The sequence below is a fragment of the Protomyctophum parallelum genome, assembly GCF_964188405.1.
Source record: "Protomyctophum parallelum genome assembly, chromosome: 13".
In the NCBI taxonomy this organism is placed as follows: Eukaryota; Metazoa; Chordata; class Actinopteri; order Myctophiformes; family Myctophidae; genus Protomyctophum; species Protomyctophum parallelum.
Window position 1 is genome coordinate 6439204 of NC_139708.1, and position 26879 is coordinate 6466082.

Here is a 26879-nt window from a genome sequence, read left to right on the forward strand (position 1 = left end):
CTAGACCAGAGCCTTAGATATAGACTATACCTCGAGGCTCGAGTTATTATATGACGCTATATAAATGCGTTCTATTAAACTCTGGAGACATAATTCTACATAAAGAATTCAGAATAGCCCTGATAGGAAATAATTACATGAATAATTCAGAATTAGCCCTGATACATAACATAACTGTCATATTATATGAATGAAGACCGCCTTAGTTGTTGATCCAAGGTTAAAATTAGATACTGTAATCAGGTAATACATGTGTTAAAGAGCATCCGAGGTGTGCGTGTCTGTATAGCCACTGATTACGAATACGACCCGGATATCCATATGACAGTCGTTTGTTGTTGTTGACTGTTGTTATGTTATGAGATATATGATATATATATATGTGTGTGTGTGTGTGTGTGACTGTGTGTGTGTTATTTTCGGCGAGCGACGACGTCGTACTACGGTCTACCAAGCATAAATAAACGAGACTTCATCATGTACAGTTATACAGTATCATCACGCAGAAATACCCGAAAGTCACGTGTTGTTTGCCACACTGACAACAGCGGGTCAGTTATACTTTAGTCGCGCGCCGGTGTCGCGCTCGCGCGCGCGGCGCACACACAAAAAAATAGCCGATCTACAAGCTCACATCGGTTCCGCAGAGCGACGCCATGTGAGCTCGTAGATCGGCTATTTTCGGCGCGCGACACCGGCGCAACCAAAAGTATATAAACGCAGCAGGGCATTAATAAAAAAAGAAAAAAACAAAACCCCGACCGTCGATTGATTGGTCGCTCGCGTGCGTCAAAGAAACCATCCGCCGTTTTGATTGGCGGACTCGTTGTCCGTCACCCGCCGCCGTATACGCCCTCTCATAATGCAGCATGGGCGAAAAAGAAGCGACGAGAGCAAAGGATTCTACCAGGCGTCTTTATTATTACACACTGATTCTCTTTGGACCATTTGAAGCCAAGGTGAGAGGATGGTGGCGTTTTATGCTCAGTAAATGAACACGTTGACGGTGAACAGTGGGCTTAAAAACGAGCTGTTTAGCCCTCATTGCAGCCAGGGCAGGGCAGGCTATCGCCACGTTAGCACGCTGGGGCTAAATAATCGCTAACGTCAGAGAACAGCTATGGGGGGACCTTCTTGTTGCGACAGCAAGATGTTTTAATTAAAAAGCGACGTCACGATATTATCGTTATTATCGAACGAGCGATAAAGACCGATATCGCGGGGTTTTTTTTATACTATGAGATGCGTGTTTATCTTGAAGTTGTCAGATGTTCGTGTTGTCTTTGCTGTTGCCTGCTGGTGTCGTTAGCAACATAGCTATAGCTGCCTGCCACACAACTGTCGTCAGTGATGACTGCACTCCAGTCCCCGGCCCAGCAGAGCAGCACTGGGTCCAGTCCACAGTTTGGCGGCTGCATGGCTGCACACACCGCATGGGGAACATTTGGTTGGTTTGGGGGAAAACATGGCATTCTTTGGTGACCCCCAAGCTGAGCTATTAAAACGTTGTCTGGAAATTAAATAATCATAATATATTAATGTTTTAAGCATAGGGTATGGATTGTAGTTAGCGTTGTTTGAATGAAAGCTGGGAGATTGTTCTTTACTTCCCCTTTCTACATACGTAAACATAAATGTCTGTGATAGTATTAAAACACGGTGCGGATCATACATACAGCAACAGATTCGGCTCATGGTGGAGTAAGTTGTGTGTTTAAATCCAGGCATATAAAATAACCAACCAAATATATTACAGTCAACATATGGTGATACAGTATATGCCGACGCATACTAATAACGCTCATGCCACGTGGCTTCGTTCAGTTAAGAAAATGTAACACCTGTATTTAACGCGGTCCTTTTCCATATTGTATTGCAGCAGCTATTCCACTAATACATTTTAGTTAGAATGCCAAGCCACACAGATTTTGAGTATGGTAAATCATATGTCTTCTAAGAATGTATAAAGTCGACTGGAATTGTCATCAGAAGATTGATTACTTTATGGATAAGGATAAGCCATTATTGTGTCCATTATCAATTCCTTGTTTGCTGACACAGGTACAATTAAATGTACAGTAGTCCAATGAGGCTATTGTTGTCTGGGGCACCCCCTGTGGTCTGTCTGAACTTGAGCTGTCACTTGTACTTGATTGACCCTACAGAGTAAACCTTTTAAAGGGACACACATTATGTCTATTTGCTGTAATGCTATTTGGCTAGCCTTGGATCAAGACTATCGGATGTATTCGAGTCTGACTTTTACTTTCGTATATCTATCTATAATATACAGTATGTCAATATTGATTAAAATGCTTCTATGATAGCCTTGATCCAAGGCTACTATTGGGCCAATGAATGTTCTATAGCAGTCATAAAACATTGTACTTCAATGATATCACTGTGGTGAACTACTACAATCCTTAATGTTAGTTAGTGTGACATTGTGGTTGGTTTGATTGAATCATGGCCATGTGTTTGTGAGGACATTGCTTGCCCATGAAATGCATCATGGGAATTGTAGGAACACAAAGAAAGGCCAAAACAGGAGACATTTCTGTCAGAAAAGAAAAGTAAAAAAAAAAATGCAATGAGAATGAGCTGAAGGGCACATCATCAGTAGCAAGAAAGATAGTGTCCCTTTAAAGTAAATCAAATGCAATGCTTTGTCTACCAATGAGTGTGATATAACATATTCTCTCATAATGGTTTGAGGTTCGTGAGGCGTGAGCGCTTCTCTTCTCTCTGCAATCAGTTTAGCTGCTCCTTGAGGTTTTTTTTTCTGGTGAAGATTTTGGTACTAAACCGCTATGATGCTGCTTACTTATTACAGCTACAGCTGTTTATCATATTGTATGGTAGCTTAGCTGCCTGAAATGTCATTATATAATCTGAAACTTTCAGGTCCTGTCAGCAATTCTTGTAAAAATAAATAAATAGCTGACTTACTTTGCTGATATGAAAGAAGAAAGGTCTTATCTTGCATATTAAAATGATGCATAACCACTCCACAGAATTCATCACTTTTATTTAATCTCAGTATTGCTCACATTGATATGAACACAACGAATAGGAGGACCTAATGAACATGCAATTTCCCCCCACTGAAGATGGACAGTTTAGCCCCGCTGGCGGCAGGGCCCTGAGGATAGCAGTGTCTGGTCCCAAGTGCAAAAAAAGTCTGGTTCAGTGGTTCGACTGCTTAATTTGCTGTTCATGGTCCTTAGAGGGATGAATTGTACAGGTCTTTGTGACCCTATGGCCTCTTGAGTCTCCGCTAGAGTTACGCTTGGATCCCAATGTCCACTTGAACACTAGGTAACTCCAAATTTAGAGGGTTGCATTGCCATGAACAGCACACCCTCTGGGGGCTGCTACTTCTAGACTCTTTTGTTGAAAAGTCTTGGCTCAGACATAGTTGGTCCTCTTTTGTGTGTGTGTGTGTGTGTGTGTGTGTGTGTGCGCATGCGCACGTGCATATAGCCTACGTACACAACAATCTACAATATACTTATTGGTGGAAATGTGTTGTATTAAAGTTAAGTTAATGTATACAGTTTCTGACAACATCCTTTAATCAATGCATTTCCATATATCCTTGTCGTGCTAGTATCCTGCAAAATCAGCATTCATTTTGGAGTGCAACTTATTGAAACTGAATTCGGCGAATCGCTGTTTCAAAAGACTGTTGTTACACAGTATGCCATTAAAACATATTTTCTTTAAATCTGACCAAGGTTCAAGGTTGTGCTTTATTGTTGCATCTTGTGTATACTAGGTACATGAGAGTAAAACTTATTTTTGTTTGGCTTCCTTCAGACCACCCAGTGGGTTTGAAGTATTTTCCACTTATCGTCTTCCACAATTCTTATGAAAACAGGCGATTACATCCAAGTACTGTAACTTAAGCCAAGTCAATGACCATGAGAAGAGACCCCACTCATCCCAGGATTTCCCTCACATGGTGCACATTTTACTTTGACTATATGTGTACCATCTATCACATCTGCTGCTTGGTCTAGCCCAAATCCTGTAGGATCGGCTTTATTGCCACATCACACAACATCGGTAGTAAAAAAGTGAGTGGAAAAGTTTTATTTCCACAGAAAAAATCACACCCATGTGAAGTGAGGTGCGCTAATATATTAAATTCAAACTCATGTTTATTAGGTGATGTAATTGTGACGTGAAACAAACATTAAACGCCATTAACAATAAAGAGACAATATGACGTAATGAGGCACATTATGATGTACATTTTCCCTTCATTGTCAATGGCATTTACAAAACAAACATTGAACTAAAGACAAACATTAAACCTGTGTATACTAAAGGAGGGGCTAGTGCCCCTCAAAAAGAGAGGGAAGAAGAGGGAGGTGGGGAAGAGAAATCAATCAAAGAGAACAAACAAATTATTTACACATGGTACCTGAGATGGGGTGCGTGAGCAGCATAGTAGCATATGTATACTACTGTACATGATGTACTATGGATGGTAGTTAAAGTGCGAGGAAAAACACGATCTAACGTTCTTTAAAAAGGCAGGGTAATCTATTTGAACAGTCTGTCGTATAAACCGAATATGCCTGCTATGTCCACCATTCTGCAGTCAAGGGAGCCTGGGCTTTGTCATCATGCTTAATTGTATCACTATCAGCAGCACACATGAAGGTTAGCGTGACCTTGTGCATGTAAAGCATGATCAGCCCTCTCTCCTCATATCACTGCCCACTCTGGTGAGATTCATACTTATGGTCTCTGTTCAATGCACCTGGGAAACGATATGTAGTAGGTAAGACATTAATTCCAAGACATTGAATACAATTAATATTTATTTGTATTGCACATTTTAATACAGAGCTACACATTGCTGTTTGATACGCATGTCGCGGTGTATTGCATACAAATATCATTCTCTGTCCTATTTTAACTATGACCTCGTCGCATTTTTCAGAGGACTGGACAGAAATGCACTGTAGTAAATTAGTTGTTTCAGCGTCTACAACCAAAATGGCTTAGCACCAGATAATATATTCTAGCTGGGTATTTAGGATTTCTAGGGGTCCATAGATGCTGCAAGGGTTCAGCCTAGATCACACAATGTTATTCTATGCTCATTGCTCAGCCTCACTTAATGTTCCTTGTTACACAGCTTTCCTACTCGATAATGTTTGCAATAAATGACACATGAGAAATCATTCACTCACCACTCCGATAGCAGTAGTTGGAACATTGTCATGATAGAACAGAATGTTATCTCAACAGATAGGGGGGGGGGATGTCACGCCTACCTAGTTGTGACGTCATCCCCTCCTTATATAAGGCATATTGCCAGCACCGTCTCTGTCAGATTATCATTTTCTATCTAGTCTGTTTGAGAATCTAAACTAAGCCTTTCAGTTTAAGTTTTACTAACTTGTCCGTAAAGGTAAAGATCTAGCCAAGACCCAACTCCGGATAATACCAGCTGGTCAGCACCCCCCGCTCCTGTGACCAAGAACCTTCTCCACCCTTACATATACTGTATGTATTAATTGCATAGTTTCAGATACACACTTAATTTCTAACAGTTTGCCTGCGGCCTATTGTCTTGCGTAACTGTAGGAACAGCTGCCAAGAGTCTGCTACTGTAGCTCCTCAGATGTGCTTAGTACTCTTCAAATATCTGTATATTACCAGTAAGACGCCTGAGGGCGAGAATCTACCTCGCCCTAAAGGACGAGGTCACGTGCGCTGGCCATATATGGATCTTAACTTGAGTGTACAGGGTGTGATGAGGTCAGATCAAAACAGGTCAGCTCCATATATGGAGATCTTTAAAGGGTGGCAGTGTATTGAATATACAGGGTTTGATGAGGGCCCAGGTAGGGCTGGGCCTTAATTTCCGGGCCTATAGAGCGTCGCAGTCCCGCCCCCTTTCATGATGACGCCAGGTCCAGGAAATGATTCCCAATGCATTTTTCTCATAGACATTTCAAAAAGTATTTATTTAAAGACTGTTACGCCACGGACAAAGCCAACTCGAGTCGTGACAACTCATGACAACAAACACAATATTGTGGACCAAACGAATAATTAGAAAGAAGAAAAACAACAAAGTGTTATAACCTGCCGTTTTTTTCTTCTTTCTAATTATTTCTTCGGCCCAAAAAGAAATTGTTGTCATGGTTTGTCACGACAAGAGTTGGCTTTGTATTGTACGAGGTTTAAAATGTCTTTAAATAAATACTTTTTGAAATGTCTGAGGAAAATGAACGGATAATCATTTCCTGGGCCCTGGTAGGGGGCGGGACTGCGACGCTCTATTAAAAACTCAAATTTTCACTGTTTGCCATTAGTGCCATATCTTGTGAGAGATCTTCAAGTTTTGCACGGGTGGCTCTATCTTCCGAGGTATCTCCTGCCGCACAGCCAGACCAAGTCTATAACAAAGAGGAAAAATATGCGACCCTTTGGCCTGAGATTAAGGCACATCTGGCCAGTCAACAGATTCAGTTCGTATTCAATCAGATCCACCCAGCGCACCTCATTTCGGAGATTGCTGGATCCCATATCTGGATCCCATATCTTAAGCAGGCTTTGCAAGTAACGTGAGGTGCTCAAACAGTGTCGGAAGAAGTTCTATGTACGGTCCTGGTTGAGATCGATTGGCATAGTCGGATAATTGCGACCGGTCTGTCAATCGGTTTAAATAGATGATGATTTGTTTGACCCCTAGCCCTGATATGGAATCTGTTTTCCACAGTGATGTTCCAACAATGCCAATAGTGGATAAACTAAAGGAGGCCCTGAAACCTGGGCGCAAGGACACCGGTGATGAGAGCGACCTCAACAAGCTGTTGGCCTCCTCTGCCAAGAAGGTCCTCTTGCAGAAGATCGAGTTTGAGCCTGCCACCAAGGGGTTTTCCTATCAACTAGATGGCCTGAAAACCAAGTATTTCCTCCTCAATCCCAGGAATGAGGGCGCCACTGGACAGAGAACTACAGAGCCAGCCCAGATAAAGAGACAAGGTAAGAAAGCCTTTCACACAAAGCAGTGGACAGTGATAGTCTGCGTTTTAGAGAAACCTTTTCAAGTTGCCATTTAAATACGATTGCCTTATTTTAAATATTATTTTGATGGCTGGCTGTTGTTTGAGAACTTCACCCAGCTGCTAAATGTACTAACTTTTTATTTGTCAGTTTCAGAGAATCTGAACGGGGGCCAGAGCGATGGCATCCCTGCCCCACAGAAACTGCTCTTTCAAGGGAACAGACTTACCCTGAAATGGGAACGCGTGTACAGGGTAGGAGCGGGTCTCCACAACCTGGGAAACACTTGCTTCCTTAACTCAACTGTGCAGTGTCTCACTTACACCCCGCCGCTTGCCAACTACCTACTCTCAAAGGAGCACAGCCGTGCCTGTGAGTATATGATTCCTGGATGCTGTGTGGAATTCTTCACATTTTAACCTCTTGACTCGCTTGGTCTCTAATCTTTTATGGCTTTGTGTTCAATCTTCCAGGTCACCAGTCAGGCTTCTGTATGATCTGTATAATGCAGAACCACATCATTCAAGCCTTCGCCAACACAGGCAACGCCATCAAGCCAGTCTCTTTCATCCGAGACCTGAAAAGTAAGACTGCCACCATGCCCTCTTGTAGTTTGTAGCATTTAAATTCCTCCATCACTTATTCCCTGTTGGTTTGCTGGGATTCATGATGCTTACACTAACCCAGCACTTTGCAAATCGCACTGGATATGATGGCGTCTCCTAAATGCCAAAATTGTGCCTGGGAAGTTTGCATTTAATTTATAGACAACCCTCAAACCGTAGAGTGGAGACATTTTCCATCGAGTGACACTAAAGGGTGCCAGAGGCTACTCCGGCAGAATTGAGCATGATGATGCAACATTGGCTATTGTAAAGGTGTCCCAGTGACGGGGCTATAGTGGCTGAAGTGACCCCTGTGAGACTGCAGCCTGTGAACTAATGGACGGGTGCGGAACAAATGTGGATGAGGTTTGCAAGCTGGACCGTTACAAAGAAGTACCACTCTGTCTGCAATCTCACGGGAAACTACCCCACAGTCCAGCACTTTACTTTCCTCCCTCCTGCCTCGCTCCTCATGTACTGCAGCAATGATCTCTCCTCCTCCTTTGTTTTCTCCCTTACGCCCGCTCCCTCCCTCCCTCGTTCAATGCCCTCTGTCTCCTTGTGACTGCAGACTGTGAGGACAAGCCTCAGCCTTAGCACAGAAACATTCATATCCCCTCACAATTCTACAGTATCAAGACGCGGGGCTAATTAACTTGTTTTTCTTATAAATCTCCCAAGTTGGCTTCATTTTGGTCCCTCAGTCACACTGTCATTTCCTCTTTCCCACTCTGCAGTGATTCATTAACTACTCTGGGATATTATGTGGTGGATGTGCAGCGATAGTGGTGATTACGTTATACTTATGCCAGCTCACAATTTCCAGTTTTCTTGTTAGGAGTTGGAATCAAGGGTCTCAGAGGGTCTAACATGCAATCTTTATTTTTTATTTTTTTTGTTTAACAGAAATTGCCAGACATTTTCGCTTTGGGAGTCAAGAGGATGCCCATGAGTTTTTGCGGTACACCATTGATGCTATGCAGAAGGCCTGTTTAAATGGTTATCCCAAGTAAGATCGTTTTCCCTGCGTGATTATCCAATTGCAACACAATCAGCGTTTTGTTTGAATATTGTTTAGCATGCAAGTTTCCTTCTTTTAGGCTTGACAGACAGACCCAGGCCACTACATTGGTCCACCAAATCTTTGGAGGGTACCTGAGGTCACGAGGTAGGAAGATAAAAGTAATTGTTTCTAGAAGTCTGCACTTAAATAAAATGTCATTATAGGATTTTAGGATATTATGCATTTGTCCAGTGCTATCAGTTACTTAAGTTCTCTGTAGTTTTGCTATGTCACATGGTGTAACGGAGGCTAATTTATGTAATAGAGAAAAAATGTATATATTTTGAATCATGTTAAATCTTGGTTCATTAACAATTCTAACTATCACCTGGTATTGCTTTGGTGCATTAAGAGTAATAACACCAATTAGTCAGGGGATATTAATTAAATCTGGGATTACATTTCTTACTAAGAATTTTCTTCAACACGGTTTATATTAAACCACCCTAGGGGAATTTTTGACAGCTGCTGAAAGTTGGGGTAACCAATATAAGGCAAAATGTTCTAAATTTCATTATGCTTTAAGTAGCATGGGACTAGGGGTTTTTCATGATTCTGAATCCATTCCAAGCATTAGTTTTGCACAAAAAACACTCTACAAACCGCCATAGCCGTCATCACAAATGTGATTAGGTCAGCACATGTAGTGTGGTTATGGCCGAATTTAGCCCAAGGAGTGTTTTTCGTGCAAAACTAATGCTTGGAATGGATTCAGAATCACGAAAATCCCCTAGTTTTACATGTCACATGCTACTTAAAGTAATTATAATTACATTTAGAACATTTTGTCTAATATTTGGTTATAATGGTACCCCAACTTTCAGCAGCTGTCAAACTATCCTAGGGTGGTTGGATATAAACCAATGTGGGATATGTTAGTACTAGACACAAACACATTGGTGAAGAAAAGTCTTGGTAAAAAATGTATTCCCAGATTTGACATTATTCTGATAATATTACCTGACTAAATGTGCATTTTCTCCTTTCAGTCAAGTGTTCGATTTGCAAAAGTGTGTCGGACACATATGATCCGTACCTGGACATTGCTGTTGAGATTCGGGTATGTTTGAATAAAAATGCATGATATGCATGGTAATTGTTTACTTTCTCAACTAAGTTCAGTTATATTGATTAGCTCTCCTTACTGCCTCCTGTCTTCCAGCAAGCAGCAAACATCGTGCGAGCCTTGGAGCTGTTTGTTAAGCCAGACGTTTTGAGTGGAGAGAACGCCTACATGTGTGCCAAGTAAGTAACCTTTAAAAGAAATGCAGATATTCAAGCTCACAGCGTGACCTTGTAGGTCTGCTATTTTTGAATAGCCAACGTATAAATGGATAAAGTGATTCAGATTGTGATGCTACATTAACTATTTTGCTGGGGTATCCCCTGGAACCCCCTCAAGGACCCTTGGGGGGTCCCCACTTTAAGAACCAATGGCCTACAGACTTCACACAAATCTTAACATTTTCAAGAAAGATCAATAGGCCCTGTATAATGAAAGATCAATAGGCCCTGTATAATGCCTTTCTTTTTATTTTTATCGACCCCCGTGGGCAGAAGAGCAAAACAAATTTGCAAGCGTCTTTCATTGAGACATCATTCTTGTCTCTCTATTTTCCAGGTGCAAGAAGAAAGTGCCGGCCACTAAGCGCTTCACAATCCATCGAACGTCTAACGTACTGACCCTGTCTCTCAAGAGGTTTGCCAACTTCAGCGGGGGGAAAATAACCAAGGTAAACAAAATGCTTTCGAAGCCTGGTGCTTTTGAAAACGCTGCTTCAGTTCAATGTCAGTACATTCTCATGTGTGTGTGTGTGTGTGTGTCTGTGCATTTGTGTCCCCCAGGAGGTTGGCTACCCAGAATTCCTGAATATTCGCCCCTACATGTCACAGAACTCGGGCGATCCTGTTATGTATGGCCTTTATGCAGTTCTGGTGCACTCTGGCTACAGTTGTCATGCTGGGCACTATTATTGTTATGTCAAGGTAATGAAATGTTGCACGTTAATGTTTTTATTATTTTTCCCTACTAGATCTACTAGCTCACAATGTGATGCGTTGTGTAAGCTTATAGATTGGCTGTTTTCGGCAAAGAGATTTTGTGTAGAGGGAGAAAATTTGTAGGCTATAGTATTTCTTTATTTATTTTTCTTTCACTTAATTTTTATTGATAAAGACATACAAAAAAAGAAAAGGGAGAAAAAAAAACCAAGGCTGCATTATTCATATTACAAGATACATTCATTGAAATCCTCATACATTATCTCTAAGCTCAAAGAAGAGATCCCACTTTTCCCACTTTTTATAGAACTTATCCTCTTGTAGTCTAAGTATGAACATAAAGTTCCTCAGTAATGTCCATCCAATGTTCTTTCGTTGGTGGGTCCTGTTGGTACTGGCATCGCTTTCTTACTTGTTGCTAAGAGGATCTTGATTAAATATTTGTCATGTATTAGAAACTCTTCAGGGATATTTCTGAGGTATCTTAAAACACAGAATGGTCTCCAAGTGGAAAGTGAAGTATTTAAAACCTTTTTTTTGTTGTTTTAATCTTGATTATTATGGCATACAGCTTATGAAAATCAAAAAGTCTAACAACAAATTTGACCACAAAAAAAACGAGAAACGAGAAATGTCGACCATCTGAAAAGTATATTAACCCATTCTGACCGGGCACCCATTTTGGTGTCAGCATCATGTTATGCTTTAGCTATTTAAAAATAGCAGATCTACAAGCTCATATCGCGCCACCGAGTGGCGCGATACGAGCTTGTAGGTCTGCTATTTTTGAAAAATCGAAGAGCGACTGACATTTTTAGAATCTGATCTCAGGTCAGAATGGGTTCATCAGACCAGTGTGTGTCCGGCGGAAACCTCGTATATGAATCTGATCTCAGGTCAGAATGGGTTAATGTATGCAGTTATTACTTGGTCTGGGCTACTTTTGAACAAATTATTTCATCAATGGGGCGTGGCATTGAGGTGATCAACCTGTGGCACTGCTATGGAAGCACAGGTTTTCTTTGATAACCGTAAATGCATTTGTATTGTTCAGTCTTATGTCTCACACCTTCCTCTTGACAATACAACCTAGATTCTCTGTGAGGGTCAGGCCAGTCGGCTGGTCAGTTAAGTACACCAATTAGTTTTGGCTCTGTGGGCAGGTGCCAAGTGCTGCCTGAAAAGGAAGATCTTCATCAACATAAAGCTTGTCAAAGTACGGAGGCACACAGTGCTGTAAAATATCATAATAGATGGTTGTGTTGAGACTGACAGTGAAAACGTAACAATGGTTTCAACACAGCCATCTGTTTAGAGTATATTGTGCTTCATGGAGATACAAATTTTCCTTTCCAGCTCGATTTGGCACCTGCCCACAGTGCCAAAAGTACTAGTAACTGGTGTACTGACCATGGTATTACTGTGACCAGCGAACTGGCCTGACCTGAACCCCACAGGGAATCTAGGTTGTATTGTCAAGAGGAAGATGTGAGACATGAGACTCAACAATACAAGGTTCAAGGTTGTTTATTAGTGTCCCCGAAGGGCAAAAGGTTTTACAGCAGGTCATAAGGCTTGAAACACATATAAATACATCAGTCAGACCAAAGTTATTGCTGCTGGTCGCAAGCGTGCGCTGCGCCCGGCCTACTTGCATTTTCAGAAAAGAAAAGAAAAAGGATAGGGGGGTGGGGGGAGGCAGAGTTTGGGTGGGGGGTAATGACAGAGAGGGAGGGGGGGAGGGGGCGGAGACATCACATCACAATTTTAGTTGTATTGTGCAGGCAGTGTACTTGGGTGGGGGGAAGGGCGGGTTCTAGGTCTGGGCATGATGCATTTACGGCTGTTATCAAAGCAAACCTGGGCTTCCATAACACCTCAACAGTGACAAAGGCTGCCATGCCCCATTGATGTTCAAAAGTAGCCCAGACCAAGTATTAACACGTTAAACGCCCGGGCGTATTTAGGACCATTAAATCGGAGCGCCCCTTCGATTTACAGCAACGGAGCACATTTAGCGACGCACCAGGTGCTGTCCCAGATGTAGCTGAAGTAGCTTGATGTCGCAAAAACACTCCCGAGGCGATCGACAACAACAGGAGGTATGATTAATTCTAACGCGACTAGCAAGATGGGCCGTCTAAAACATAATCTTTGCTTAGAATTGGACGGAATGATTTAGATCAGAGTTATTCACGTTTTAAGATTTTCGATCTGATCGGCTAAAATGGGGGGAACAATTTCGATGATGTCCCAACCGGAAATGACATTGAATATTGCCCAACAGACGCTCCCAGCCTGTGGAGCGATGCCATCTCCGTCCGTTTATTAATCTCCGTCTTGAGTGCTTGACCGTTACTATTTGATAGGACGGAGAACTGAGTTTATGCCGCTCAGCGTGTTAACTGCATACATTAATATACTGTAAGTTCATTTCTCGTTTAAAAAAACATTTTTTTTTGTGGTCTCGTAAAATATTCTAATTTGTTGAGATAGGATTTTTTGGTTTTCATGAGCTGTATGCCGTAATCAAGATTAAAACAAAAAAAGATTTAAAAAAATTAACTTTTACACAATATTCTAATTCATTGAGATGGAGCTGTATATAGTGTTTAAGTGGTCTAAGTAAGTACTGTTTTCAAAACACAAAGTTCTCTGAAACCATATAAAATGTTTCTTTCTCATAGGCAAGCAATGGACAGTGGTACCAGATGAATGATTCAATGGCACACTCCAGTAATATCAAAGTGGTGCTGAACCAGCAGGCCTATGTCCTTTTCTACCTGAGGTAAGCTGTGACCGTATTACAAGAAGTGACATTTCAGTATATAAACACTAGAGATATACCGATACCAGTATCGGAACACTGCCCGATATTTAGGGATGGAGCCCGAAAATCGGGTCCATTACAAACCCGGTTCAGGATTTATCGAGACCCGAGTATCAATAAGCGTTTGGCTTGTCAAGCCTCTTATCGGGTATAACCACAGCGGCTGACGTCATTGGCCGCTCGCTATAAAGGGGGCTGGGACGCGACGGGGTGGTTGCGTGGTTCGCCATCGTTTGCCGTGGAAGTTTGATGGAACCGGTGAAAAGTTTGGTAACATTAAAAACTAGAAAAAGTGCCCTTCTGGGCACATGTCTCCACCAGGATAGGAATGTAGGACATTGCAGCTTGCCTTCATCTGGTGGTTGGATAAAAGGGCAACAAAAGTAAACTAGTGAGTTGGCATACAAAGTTATCCACAGATCTGTGCAGTTAGAGGTAAAAACACTTTTTGGCCAGTTATAGCGCCACCTTGAGGCTGAGTTGAAATTGTTCATGTGGCATTTCTTCCTGGGCCTAGTGGGAATGTGCGTTCACAATTTCACAGAAATCACGCGATGTGTTCATGATTTGCAGCATTTTGTTTGAAACTGAGCACTCCTGTGAACTTTGGAAGCCAATCTTAACCAATCAGGATGGAGTCTGAGAAATCTGAAAGACCCGTTTCGTTGAATGGCTCTAGAGAGACTGTGTACCATTTTGTTTGGACAAAATCTGTAGGTGTACTGTGCAAAAACTTGTTTTGCACAAAGCGACCTCCTGGTGGCGCTATAACAGGCCGTTCTGGAAAGTGGGCAGAGGTTCATCGTTGGCATCCAGGGAGTGTGTGTGCAAAATTTGGCATCGACCGGGTTAACGGTGGCCGAGATTAGCTGCTCACGGACACACACACGGACGGACACACGGACACACGGACGGACGGAGTGCAAAACATACTCTCCCCCCATGCCTTCGGCCTGGTGGAGACAAAAAATAAAGACCACAGTTGTTGCATGCACGAAAGGGAGCATTTCCACAATGAATAGACATCTGTCCATAATGCATTGTATTAAATCCAAATGCTATACTGCTGCAGCGGAACAAACATAGAAAAAAAGCATTGCAACTATTTAACTCTAGTACGATCTATATATATAAAAAGAAAACACCTGCTGACTTTTGTCGCATGTGCCGCAGTTCCTACTCTAGTCCCTGACCAACGTGAGGAATGCAGCTGAACAGACAAAGCTTAGCATAGCATATGTGTCAAGTTAAATGAATGGCAACCCTTGACTTCTGGTCGGTGGACTTCAAAATATGAGTGTTTGTTTATTTATTTATTAATTATTATTATTCTCTGGTATCAGATTGCTATCGGCCTATACGCAAGTTGTGGAATCGTATCGGGAATGAATTTCTTTTATCGGGACATCTTTAATAACATTTGTGTTTTTTCTTTTTTAAAGGATCCCAGATACCAAGAAAAATGTGGATGGGCTGCCTTCCAAGCAGGGAATGGTGCATCCTGGGAAGAACAGTATTTCATCTGAACAGATAAAGAAGGCCAACTTGAATGGGCCTTTGTCTTCCCCACAAATCAGAAAGGTATGTAACAGACACATTTGTCTACATCGCGTTGTATGTATGTATGTATGATACAGTATACAGTATGTGTATTGACACCAGTATGATCCTTTAAACAAAGTGTATTTTGTTTAACAACTATACGTTTTCCATTCACTTTAAATGACATTTACTTTATGTATTTTATTAATCTCCACAGAAACTTGAGCCTGCTCAGCTGCGTAAAATCCAATCCATGGACGGAGGTTTAGGTCTGGCAATTTCAAGGAATGGTGTAGTCTCCCAAGCGCAGCCCAAACTTTCCAATGGGACCTCCTCTTCCCACGGCCCCCCTAAGCTGCCAAGCGGGCCGACAATGATCGACGAGCCTTTCAAGAAGCTGAAGAAGCCCTCTCCCCAGAGCCAGGCGCAGTCACGCTGCAGCACCCCGGCACCCTCCAACGGCGTGGGCAGGTCTGAGGGGGACAAACGGCACAGCAGCGAGGGAAGGGGCATGGCAACATCTACCTCAGCCAAGTCTCTGTCAGACTCTTCCTCAGCTGACACTACAGACTCCAAGGTAATGCAAACATTCTTTTTTGCACATATCCACACAATTTATTTTGCACGTATGAAATGTTTCGAAGGTAACGATGGCCTGTTTATTTCTTTCTGGCCAGGATTCTATTGGGCCTAAAAGTGCTCCGGTTGGCGAGACTCCCTCTACTCCTAAGAAAGTCTCCAATGGCCTTGGCCTGGCTTCTCCAGCCAAGAGCATGGATCGCATTCAGGGCACAGACGAGCAGAAGACGGTCAAGCTAAAACCCCCGGTGCTTGGCAACATCACGTCCGAATCCGCCAGCACCATGTCACCCCCACCCGCCAAGAAACTCGCCCTGTCGGCCAAGAAGGTGAACATGGTTCCCATGATTCCACAGCGACTACTGTGCCACTTTCCTTGTCTTGGTTCCCTGTTTCCCTGCACCAGTGCACCCACACTGCTAATCCCCCGATATGACCATTGATTTCTATAGGTAGGATCATGGCTCCAGATGACTGGCTTAAATTAACCACAATATGCACAAGCGAAATCGGCACTCATTACGAGTGCCGATTTTGCTTGTGTTCCTGTCTAATGAACCACCTATAGTGCTTGTTTAGTATTTCTTTGTCTTCGTTTACTTTTAGTTAATTTTTTTCTAACCATTTCTAATTCTTCTCTGCCATGCCCCTTCCCCCCTTATTTGTTTTCCTTCCGTCATTTCCTGCCACCTCTCTCAATGGGTCCCTTTTCCTCATTTTGCCCCTTTTATTTCCTTTTTTCCTATTTGTTTTGTCACATTCATGGGTATTTTCTTTAGACCACCAAGTTTTTATTTATGTCGATAACTGCAGGCCAGTCGCAGCCGGAGTCCGAGCAGCACTGATGCTCCACCCCATCTGCTATGCCAGCCTCCCAGTGATCCCATGCATCATCCTCATCACCTCGCCTCTGCCTCACTCACTCACATACACAGGTAGGTAATGCACACACCGGGGAAAAAACACATTGAACTAAGGGAATTTGACATAAGTCTTTACAACCGATGGTGTTTTTTTTTGTTTTCGCAGAGCTGGTCCATTTCATCCACTCAAAGTGCAGTCGTCACCTGCAGCCCATGTCGTCTTAAATGGACCCCTCAAACAACAGAGCCCTCAGAAACTATCCCGTAGCGCCAGCGCCACACCACAGAAACCAAACACCAGCCTTTCGCTCAAAACCAACGGGCTTCCCAGTCCCTCTCCAAAGAGCCCCATGTCTTCCAGTCCCCAGAAACCGGACCTCGGCAGCCCATCAGAACAAATGCCCGGCCAAAAGAGGAAGAAGAAGAAGAAGAAGCGACGCCACTCTGAGGTCGATGGCGACGCGGAGCCAGCCACAGCCCTTGCCGTGGAGGCAGACCCCACGGAACATGTCGGCCTGAAGAAGTGCAAGAAGAAGAAACTGAAGAGAAAAAGGGTGGAGAATGACAGAGAAGAGAGTGTGCCAAAGGAGAGGGAGTGTGTGCAGTCCCACCTACCATCGCCCGCAGCTCGGGAGGATGAAGACTGGTGTCAAGGTGGGCACTGGAACCTGACGCCTGTTTCCAAGGCAAATTCAGAGCAGTCGAAAGGAGAGCCTCGGCCAGCTCTGCTCGAACCGCAGGGTGTACGGCCACAGAGTACCCAGTCGGTTCCGGTGCAGAGTGATGCATCTCAGAAAAAGGGGCCGCACTCTGCATTGTTGCTGAAGAAGAAAAAGAAGAGGAAAAAGATGCAACTGGTGGAGGATCTGCAGAATGCAGTTACACAACACACTGTATCAGAAAGGTGGGTTATATCACTTTGGCTTTAACCTTATGAGGATTGAATTTGTGTCCCTATATAACAATGTCTCATACCCTGCTATACTGTGTGTGTCTGGCAGCAGGTCTGGAGATGTGATTGAGTTGAAAAAGAAAGTGAAGAAGAAAAAGAAGAGGCTAAAAGAGGATGCAGATGTGGGTCAGGAAAGCAGGCACATCTCCAATGGTCAAAACAATGACTGTGAACCTACAGAGCCCCGTCCTACCAAGAACACCACAGAGAATGACGGCATAAGCAGGCACGCTACGGGTGAGTTCCATGTGCACAGTCACACTGCTACTCCCGCACATACAGCACCTTTCCAAAAAAATTGAATATCATGGAAAAGTTGGTTTATTTCCATAATTCCATTCAAAAAGTTTAACTTTCATAGATTATAGATTCAGTGCACACAACGTAAATGATTTCAATTATTTATTTATTTGTTTATCTTTACACAATGATGTCTTCCAGCTCATAAAACCCACTAAAACAGAATTAAAAAAAAGGTTGAATACCGTCACCATTTACTCGTTTTCGCAGTGCATGTTTTAATCTGAATGCCACATTAAGAAATTAGGATCACATCAAATCAATAAAAATATGGTACTTTCAAAACAGAAATGTCAATCTTCAATACTTGGTTGGGAATCCCTTTGCCTTATCATCACTGCCTTGATATGCCGTGGCATTTCTCAGGAGTTATGGAAGCCCAGGTTTCCTTGATGCTTGCTATCAGCTCTTTGTTTTTGGGTCTTGTGTGCCCCTCATTTACCTCTTGACAATACCCCATAGATTCTCAATGGGGTTTAGGTCCGGTGAGTTGGCAGGCCAGTCAAGCACTGTGATGGCATGGGCATCAAGCCAGGTTGTGGTGCGTCTGGCGGTATGGGCAAGGGCCAAGTCCTGCTGGAAGATTAAATCTGCATCTCCATACAGATCCTCTAAAACATTCTGGTTGTACGGATATAACTGAACTTTGCTGTTTCATAGCTTCGCTTTACTGGTTCAACCCTCCGTAAAGGAGTGTAACAGACAGGTATGGTAACTTGTGATTTAAACACACACCGTTATATTACTCAAGCACACACTTCTTCAAAGTTGCAATAATGCTCGCAAAAAATCACTTGATTTTGGCCATTTTATTAACTATTATCTAATAACACACTCATTCACATACAAACACACTTCAATTTACAATTTAGGCATTTAGCAGACGCTCTTAATCCAGAGCGACTTACATTAAGCAAGAACAAAAAATCATGGGAATACATCACATAAAAACATTTATCATGAAACATGCGTAAGCTAAGAAAGTAACAGTGGAATATCTATATAATGAAACTATACAGTGGAATATCTATATAATGAAAAATATAAACTAGTAAGCCAGTAAGGAGGGAGTTACAATAGTCGAGTTTTGACAAGACTTTCTGGATTAGGAGCTGGGCTGATTCCTGGGTGAGGAACACTTCTACTAAACTTGTGTACAGTATAAAGCCTGATTTGCTTTGGTCTGACCCGTGTTTAAGACTTAGTTCCATAGCGTCAGTTAATTGTTCTTTTAGCCTAACATTAGCACTAGGGATGCACCGAAAGGTCCATTAAAAAAACATCAAATTAATTGGAGTGATTAATTAATCTCAATTAATCACTTATGTACATAAGCATAGGCAATAAAACAAGTAGTAATAATAATAGTGATAATAATATTATTTATATAATGCTTCTCTGAGTACTTAAAGACACTTTTCAAGGAGAACATGAGAAAACAAATAAAAACTACTTTATTAGAGAAAAACTAAGACTATGGAATAAAATAAATTAAAGTGTAATGAGATAGCAATATTCCAGAGGTGGGTTTGAATTTATAGGTGGTGGCATGTCTCTGACTTTTGGGAAGTGCATAGTTTTGACAGGTCTGCCTGCTGTGGACAGTAAAACCCTGACCATTAAACACGGGCAGACGCAACGATACAGTCTATCATTCATTGTTAAAGCTCCAAATGATATTCCCATTCGTCTTTGTGTCTGCCCGTGTAAACGCAGCAGCGAGTGTGTAACGTTAGCTCCCATGCTAGCTACTAGCTTCCCTCGTCGGACAACAGAACACCACCACATATCGGGTGGAAGCTGCACTGATATCACTGCTTGTGCCCGTGGATGGGAAATAAGATTTAAAAGGCTATGGAAGCGTGGATGAAAGCACAGATGTGTGCAATAAAGTTGTGTCGGATCTGTCTGTGCATTCCGTCTGCTGCTCGTGTGTTGTGACTGTCGCAGCGTCGCTGGCTGCTGATGCATAGTTAAAGAGCGTTATAAGCATGCGCCCTTCCTGCGCTGGAAGTAGAAGTAGAAGAGTTATCTACCCGTCGCAATGCACAGCGCTTTGGGCTTGTACATCTGTGTTTTTCCCGCAGTTTAGTTGAATTATATCGATTCACAACTTTAGGACCACTACTACTATTTGGTGGCCGAATTTTCGGTGCATCCCTAATTAGCACACGATTATTCAGAGCGGTGCTTGGGTAATAAACTCTAACACAAAGAAACACAAAACATATTATTTCACTATTATTTCACAGATATAGCGACTGCATAAGTGCATCGTTATGACTGTATTTAGAGCATTTAACTGTACATATAACGCATTATAAACACTCACGCAAACACGTCATGTCTCCTGTCCATCACATCGTGTCTTGAATGAAACTAGGAACCATGCACATCCTGCCTCATGCCCTGTGTAAAGCATGCCTCTTCCTCTTTGTCTGTCATCTGACACTTCCTGCCTTTATGTCCCATTCACCATGTCTCATAATATGCCCTTTGCATCCCCCATAGTATAACACACATTTACCCCCCAATTACCTTTATTAATATCTACATCCCTGAGATACTGTAATTGGTTGATAAAAGGATTTATAACACAGAGTATTTACTGTATATACAGTGAACTTCTTAATAGCACCATCATCTATACATAAACGACAGACACATGAAGTTACAAAATATAAGCTGGGTTGGCTCTTAATAATATAATGAGGCCACTCACGGTATAAACTCGACACTGGTAGACTGTTGCGTTGACCTTGGGTTTAAGAACAACACCTGCACTGGACATTGCACCCAGAATCTATGGGGTATTGTCAAGAGAAAAATGAGGGGCACCAGACCCAAAAACAAAGAAGAGCTGATAGCAAGCATCAAGGAAACCTGTGCTTCCATAACTCCGGACAATGCCACAGGCTGATTGCCTCAATGCCACGGTGTATCGAAGCAGTGATGAAGGCAAAGGGATTGGAGTATTGGAGATTGACATTTCTGTTTTTCACAGTATTCTAATTTTTAGAAATTCTGTTTTAGTGGGTTTTATGAGCTGGAAGCCAAAATTGTGTAAAGATAAACAAATATATAATTGAAATCATTTACGTTGTGTGCACTGAATCTATAATCTATGAAAGTTAAACTTTTTTAATGGAATTATGGAAATAAACCAACTTTTCGGAAAGGTGCTGTACATTATGTACCCTATCCAAACGGCAGGCAGACTGCAGTATGCAATGTACTATCCTTGTTGCCATGCCAACCCCAAACCTGCAGTTTCACACCCGTATGGTTCAAAGCAACTCCACGGAAACTCCACAAACCTCAACCTCATCGGACCATCGTGATTGATTTTTTTTTTTGCATACAAAATTCACATGACTTACACAAAAGAAAAAGACAAGAAAAAACAAACAAAAAACAAAACACTCCTAGCAGTCAAAAAAAAAGAAAACCCCTGGACAACACTCTGTTGTTGACACTCGTGGTTATGTCATATGTAATGTATAAATACAAAATGTTACTGCAACCATCCTTTGATATATAAATAAAAGTAGTCCCATATCTCATGGAACTTTTAAATCTTAAAACCTTTAAATGACGTTGTTCCTCCTGGCAATTGAGTATTCAAAGGATGCAGTCATCGTGATTGATTATTAATTTCACTGAATCATATACAGAACAGGAGCTGTAAGCTTATGAGAATAGCATGCTTTTAGTGACCTTGTGCTTGCTGGTGCTCTCATACAGTGCTTTCTTTCTCCAGTCACGGTAGTAGAGTGGGATAGCCAGGTGAAAGATGGCTACAAGCGCTGCAAGGCACCTGCTGCCGAACACCATGAATCTGGAGATGCGCCTCCTCGCCCGACCTCCATGGCTTGGGATGGGAAAAAGAGCAGTGGTGTTGTGGAGGAGCTGCTCAAGAACGCTACAGATAAGGCCTATGGAGCCACAGGTAAAAACTTCACACTGAGGGGCGAAGTCACTAAAGGATTGAACGGCTAAAATGAGATGGAAAGAAACTGTAATTCTCAAAGGGTGAAATGCACCCCTAACTGCACTGCCAATTTCAATGGCTTTTCTGTACTTCAATGCTATTTGCATATTTTTGATGATGGGTAATATCTATGCATTTGCTGCCAAAAAGGACCCTTCCTTTGTAAATGAGCATTTGCCTCATCAGAGGGGCCATACCCAAGTAGGCAGTCTGAGAATCAGAAGGTCCCTGTGTTGAAGTGTCCCTGAGCAAGTTCCCTAACTGCTCCCTGAGTGTTCTAATAGTAATGGTACTAGTAAGCGTACTAAGGATGGGTAAATGGACACACTTCACCTGTGGAAACGAGTGTGGACCGAATTATTATATTGCAAAAAGCATTGTCGTTTGTGAATTCGATTATTATAATAGCATTTCATTACTACATTCATTGGTCCATTTTCAGGCTTTTGGTAGGCCCATTATGCCTCGCCACCAGCTCCTTGAAAAGATCCATTAGCACACAAATGATATGGTGCAAAGCTTAGAGTATATATTTCTAGAGAAGGCACCCAGAGGAAATCTTGAGGCGAAATGGACATAGTGGCCGGATTTGGTAGTGCAGCTCGAGCCAGCGCTGCTCCGTTGACTATCATTGTGCACGTTCATGTGATTGGGGCCATGACACGTGAACGAATGTTTCATACGTGAACGCGCACAAACGGCACAATGATAGTCAACGGCAGCGCGTTCATGTGTTTGTAACCAATCAATCCCAGAATGCACTCTGTTCCTACCAGGAAGGAGGAGTGAATCCGCCTCATGCGCTTTTGAGCAACTTAATGCAAGTGGATGGGAGGAGAACTCGGGTGTCTTCTCTATAGATATATAACTCTATGGTGCAAAGCCACTATTTATACATTGCCATTTGAATCATTTCAATTGTATGCAAAACGAGGGCAATTTGCACTCTGCGTCAAACCTATGTGGGCACGTTTATGCTATCATAATTTTAGAACAGAACAATTAGAGAAGGAATGTTGCCCAAAGTAAGAACTTTGGTCGATTCATTACTAGGTTTCTTGGCAGCATTTCTCTTTGTATGACTGCACTCAAATGTATTTAATTCAGATGTTGTCATTTGCATGCTTTTTTTTTTCTTCAGTCCTGACGTGGGAAGGAGATGCCTCTGCAATCAGTAGAGATTCCATTCAAGATACCCGCCAGGCCAAGTATAAGACTGTGATTGACGAGTGGGATGAAGAATTTGACAGTGGAAAGGTAAGAAAAAAGCCAAGCTTAACATTACAGTATTTGTAGTAATTGATTTCAGTAACCCATTTAGACCTGGTATAACCTATGTTGTTTTACCTTAAATGCCGGATAGGTCTAAATGGGTTGAATTCAGTAGTTTCGTAGTAGCTACTCAGTCTGGCCAGCAGGCAGCAGTAGTACAAAAAACCTGACCTGACCTGACCTGACCTGTATGGGGTGAGTTTAGTGAATATGTGGCAACAGCAGTGCAGTAGCTGTGCAGTGCGCATTGATAAGATGTCAAACTGGTGTTTTGAGGGGTGCTAGCCTCTCCTATGTCCAGCTTTGAGGGTGAGTGTAAACACAAACATTGTCCCAACACAAACATTAAATGCCATTGACAATGAATGGCCAGCTTTGAGTGTTTGGCCAGCTTTGAGTGTTTTTTTTGTAAACGCAAAGATTGAAGACGAAGGTGAGGACGCAAATTCTAATTGGCCGGAATGAGATGATGTATTATGATCGAGCGCCCCTCACTTCACACAGGTGAAGACATCGGACCACCATTATGGTCTTTGGGTTACGTTCATTCTGCTGTTCAGTGCCTTGTGATCGGTGACTTTCCATCTTATTTACATCTCGCCATTGTTTTCCACTTGTGAATGATGAACAGGTAAAAAAACTGAAAAACCATAAGAAGGAGAAGTGGCGGAGTGGTAGCAACATCTTCCAGAAGATCCAGGACAGACGGATGAAATGGTCTGTGACACCTACAGGGAAGAGGGCTTTTGGGATCCGTCGTTGACAGCCCTGGACCACTGCTGTGGGGACGCTGAACACAAACCCAGAACAATGTACCCTACTTTTGTACCCTTTTTTTCTGTCCGCCTTGTTGTGTTCGATCCAGAGCTGAATTACAGAATGAAAAACGAGGCCAAAGCAACGGGGCACACTGCTCAGGTCATTTGTTCCATCAATGCAAACATGACACACTTTGAGGCTTCACTACCTATGGGCCGAGGGAGGTGACCACCCACATCCCCTTTTAACATCACAAACCCTAGCATCTCTATCCCGGGGGGAAACATTCGACAAAAATAGCAGCTCTCCAATCTATCAACATGAGCTTGTACTGCAGATCAGCTAATTTAAGAGATTTGGTATAGAGAGAAAAAAGGGGCCTAGTATTAGACATCTGGGGGACGCCACTCAACAAAGTATGTAGGGTTTAACTCGTTAATCCAAAATAAAATGTATCACAATACATTACATAATGTAAGCTGCTTTCTGCATGGAGTCACTTACAGAGCCATGGCTTTCCTCCTGACATTGATTTTCTGTATTTTCTTATTTTCCGTTTTTACATATTTTGAGCCTTGGTGATTATATTGAAAATGTTGAGCTTGTATCAAAATTAGGTGCAAAATATAGCATATGTGTGAAGGGGTTAATATGGTAAGTGTAACTAACTGTTGGCCATCTTGGCATACTGTATTGTATTGAAACCTGTTCAAAAGGGTAAACTGTTCTGCTTTTGACAACTTGAGGGCTTTACTAAGCTAGGTAGTTACAGAGAAGTGGCCTTAAAATAAACGTGATTTAAAAGCTCCCATTACTGTATAGCAAATTGCAAGGATCCCAATCATTTTACTTTTTAACACATCTATTTTATTTTATCCTATTTTATTTTATACCTTTTTTTTTTAATTTTTTTTTTAATTTTGCTGCAGTTTCTAAACATACCACACACATTTTTATAAACTTTTTGTTTCCATGTGTGAGAAGAAGATTGAATAATTTCCAGGTTTGGAATTAGTTTTTAAACATGGCAACGTCACAAAATCGGATTGTAGAAATGGTTAAAGCTTTTTCCTGTTTGTACTTTCATGCTACAGTAATTGGATACAATAGTTTGTTGCATCCTTCACTCACTCGATTTCCGTGTGTGCAATGTGTGTTTACAGATAAAAGGATACGGATGTATCTGTGAACATTAAATTAATTGAGTAATTAAGATTTAACAGTGTACAAATGGAGCTGGCCCATTTGGTTCATTGTCATCTTCACTTTTCACTGCTAGTTAATGAATGTCGTCGTTGACCTAACAACCGCCTCTGGTCTTTTAAGTAGCTCCTCCAGTGTTGTCAGATTTTGCAAGAGCAAAAACTAATGAATATAGCACCAGAATCGGTTTTACCACTTTAAACATATATACATCAATCTAAAGCTTGTTGGCTATTTTGAAAAAAGGAAGAAAAAAAATGGGAAAAAAAAGACCATGATGAAACATTTTACTCAAATCTTGTATGGAGTATCCCTGTCACAAAATATTTTCAGCAGGCAAATTCGGAAAGATCTATTTGAGTGATCCACCTCTATTTGTTACTCTGTTTAAATGAACACTGAGGAGTTTACTGTGCATGTAGCTCACCTCACCAGTCCTGTGTCTAAACACTGACAGATTTCCTGTCTATAACAGGCCTTACCACAATCTATTTACTGGTGAACGGAAATAAAAGGGTTATTAGTTTATTACTAGGCACTGTGTTTAGATTGAGGCTGCAAGATGCTAGTATTTTATCTTTTCCCCGTCTTTATCTCTATGCAATTTTCTGACAGTCAAGCTGGTGACCTAGGAACTGGGCTGAGCCTCAGGAACCCAGTCATACCCCATCCCAGCTCAATCTCTTACCATATCCCCAGATCACTGTCACACACTTAATCGCTTTTCAGAGTTGCTCTGCGTCACTATTTTCCGCCATGTACAGTTTTATCTGGTAGAAACTGTTTTTTATACAAGTAATCCAGATGCAGGGAAAACACGGGAACACCTTCCACTTAACTGGGAACAGATACAGTATATAGAGATATTAATGTCATACAAGATGCTTTGCCATTATAGAAGACTGTACAGTTCACATTGTGCTTCCTCTGTTCACTTCCATTGCTGTAAAGATATGCCCACCTATTTCCCTGTCATTATAGAGATGTTGCCTTGGATTGGCTATAACAATTTTAGGATTTCACATGATATATAAATATAATTTAAAGAAAACAACCAATCTTTAATGTGCTAGTAATATTCAGAGCAGTCTGTGGGTGTTGACTTGAGAATTTCTCTGCAGATGTGTTTTGTTTTGTTTGAGAGCTGTCTGTTTTCATGTTTTCATGCAAGACATACAGCCCTGTGTCAACCTAGTGTGTGTGCAGTAAGAAAGGTCCTGACAACTCATTGGAATCTGAAATGAAATTTCATAGAACACGTTCATGGGCAGTGAAGTTGATTTATAAAAGAAACTGACACAGGCAGGTATTTACAAGTGTGTGTGTGTGTGTGTGTGTGTGTGTGTGTGTGTGTGTGTGTGTGTGTGTGTGTGTGTGTGTGTGTGTGTGTGTGTGTGTGTGTGTGTGTGTGTGTGTGTGTGTGTGTGTGTGTGTGTGTGTGTGTGAATGAATGATTGATGGTTCTATTTTGCATTGCCTTTTCTGAAGAGAGTTTGGTGGCTCTTACCAAAATGTATGTAGTTAGCTATACAGGTGCAATAAAGTTGTGACTTTTGTGAATACAGCTGTGTAATTATTAGTTTTGTTTTAGGTCTATTAAATGTTAAGACTGTTTGAATTTTATTGTAGCCAACATGTACAGTGGTTCCAAATCCAAGACACCAAGGGTATAGATTTCAGACAAATACTAGTATGACAGTAGGATCATAATCTTACCTAAAATAGCCTAATCCAATTTAAATAAACAGGCCTATTTATTAAAATAGTTTTTACGGTTAATTAAACATGCAAATAAAGCATAAACAAAAAGAAAGATTGACACGTCAGTGTTAGAGGAATTAACTTGTTACAGGTTAGATTCCCTCCACAGGCAGGAAGAATCTGTCA

General features: G+C 41.8%; 2 protein-coding genes across 3 annotated transcripts in view; one reads left to right on the forward strand and one right to left on the reverse strand.

Moving 5' to 3' along the window:
* cenpx (centromere protein X) overlaps positions 1–26879 on the reverse strand; it is a 141454-nt gene that overhangs the window by 69781 nt on the left and 44794 nt on the right. The gene's annotated exons all lie outside the window — the stretch shown is intronic.
* Positions 842–26554, forward strand: usp36 (ubiquitin specific peptidase 36). 2 transcript variants are annotated; one of them, XM_083779745.1, is made up of 20 exons: positions 842–959; positions 6746–7011; positions 7183–7404; positions 7506–7616; positions 8544–8646; positions 8738–8805; positions 9690–9760; positions 9863–9945; positions 10322–10433; positions 10546–10686; positions 13389–13489; positions 14974–15112; positions 15291–15650; positions 15751–15981; positions 16466–16587; positions 16682–17419; positions 17517–17704; positions 21528–21716; positions 22900–23015; positions 23662–26554. In XM_083779745.1, the coding sequence occupies exons 2-20, from the start codon at positions 6759–6761 to the stop codon at positions 23791–23793; spliced, it is 3480 nt and encodes a 1159-aa protein (XP_083635871.1). In that variant the 5' UTR covers positions 842–959; positions 6746–6758; the 3' UTR covers positions 23794–26554. The 2 variants fall into 2 exon arrangements, with proteins under 2 accessions (XP_083635871.1, XP_083635872.1); XM_083779746.1 differs by having other exon boundaries at positions 17520–17704.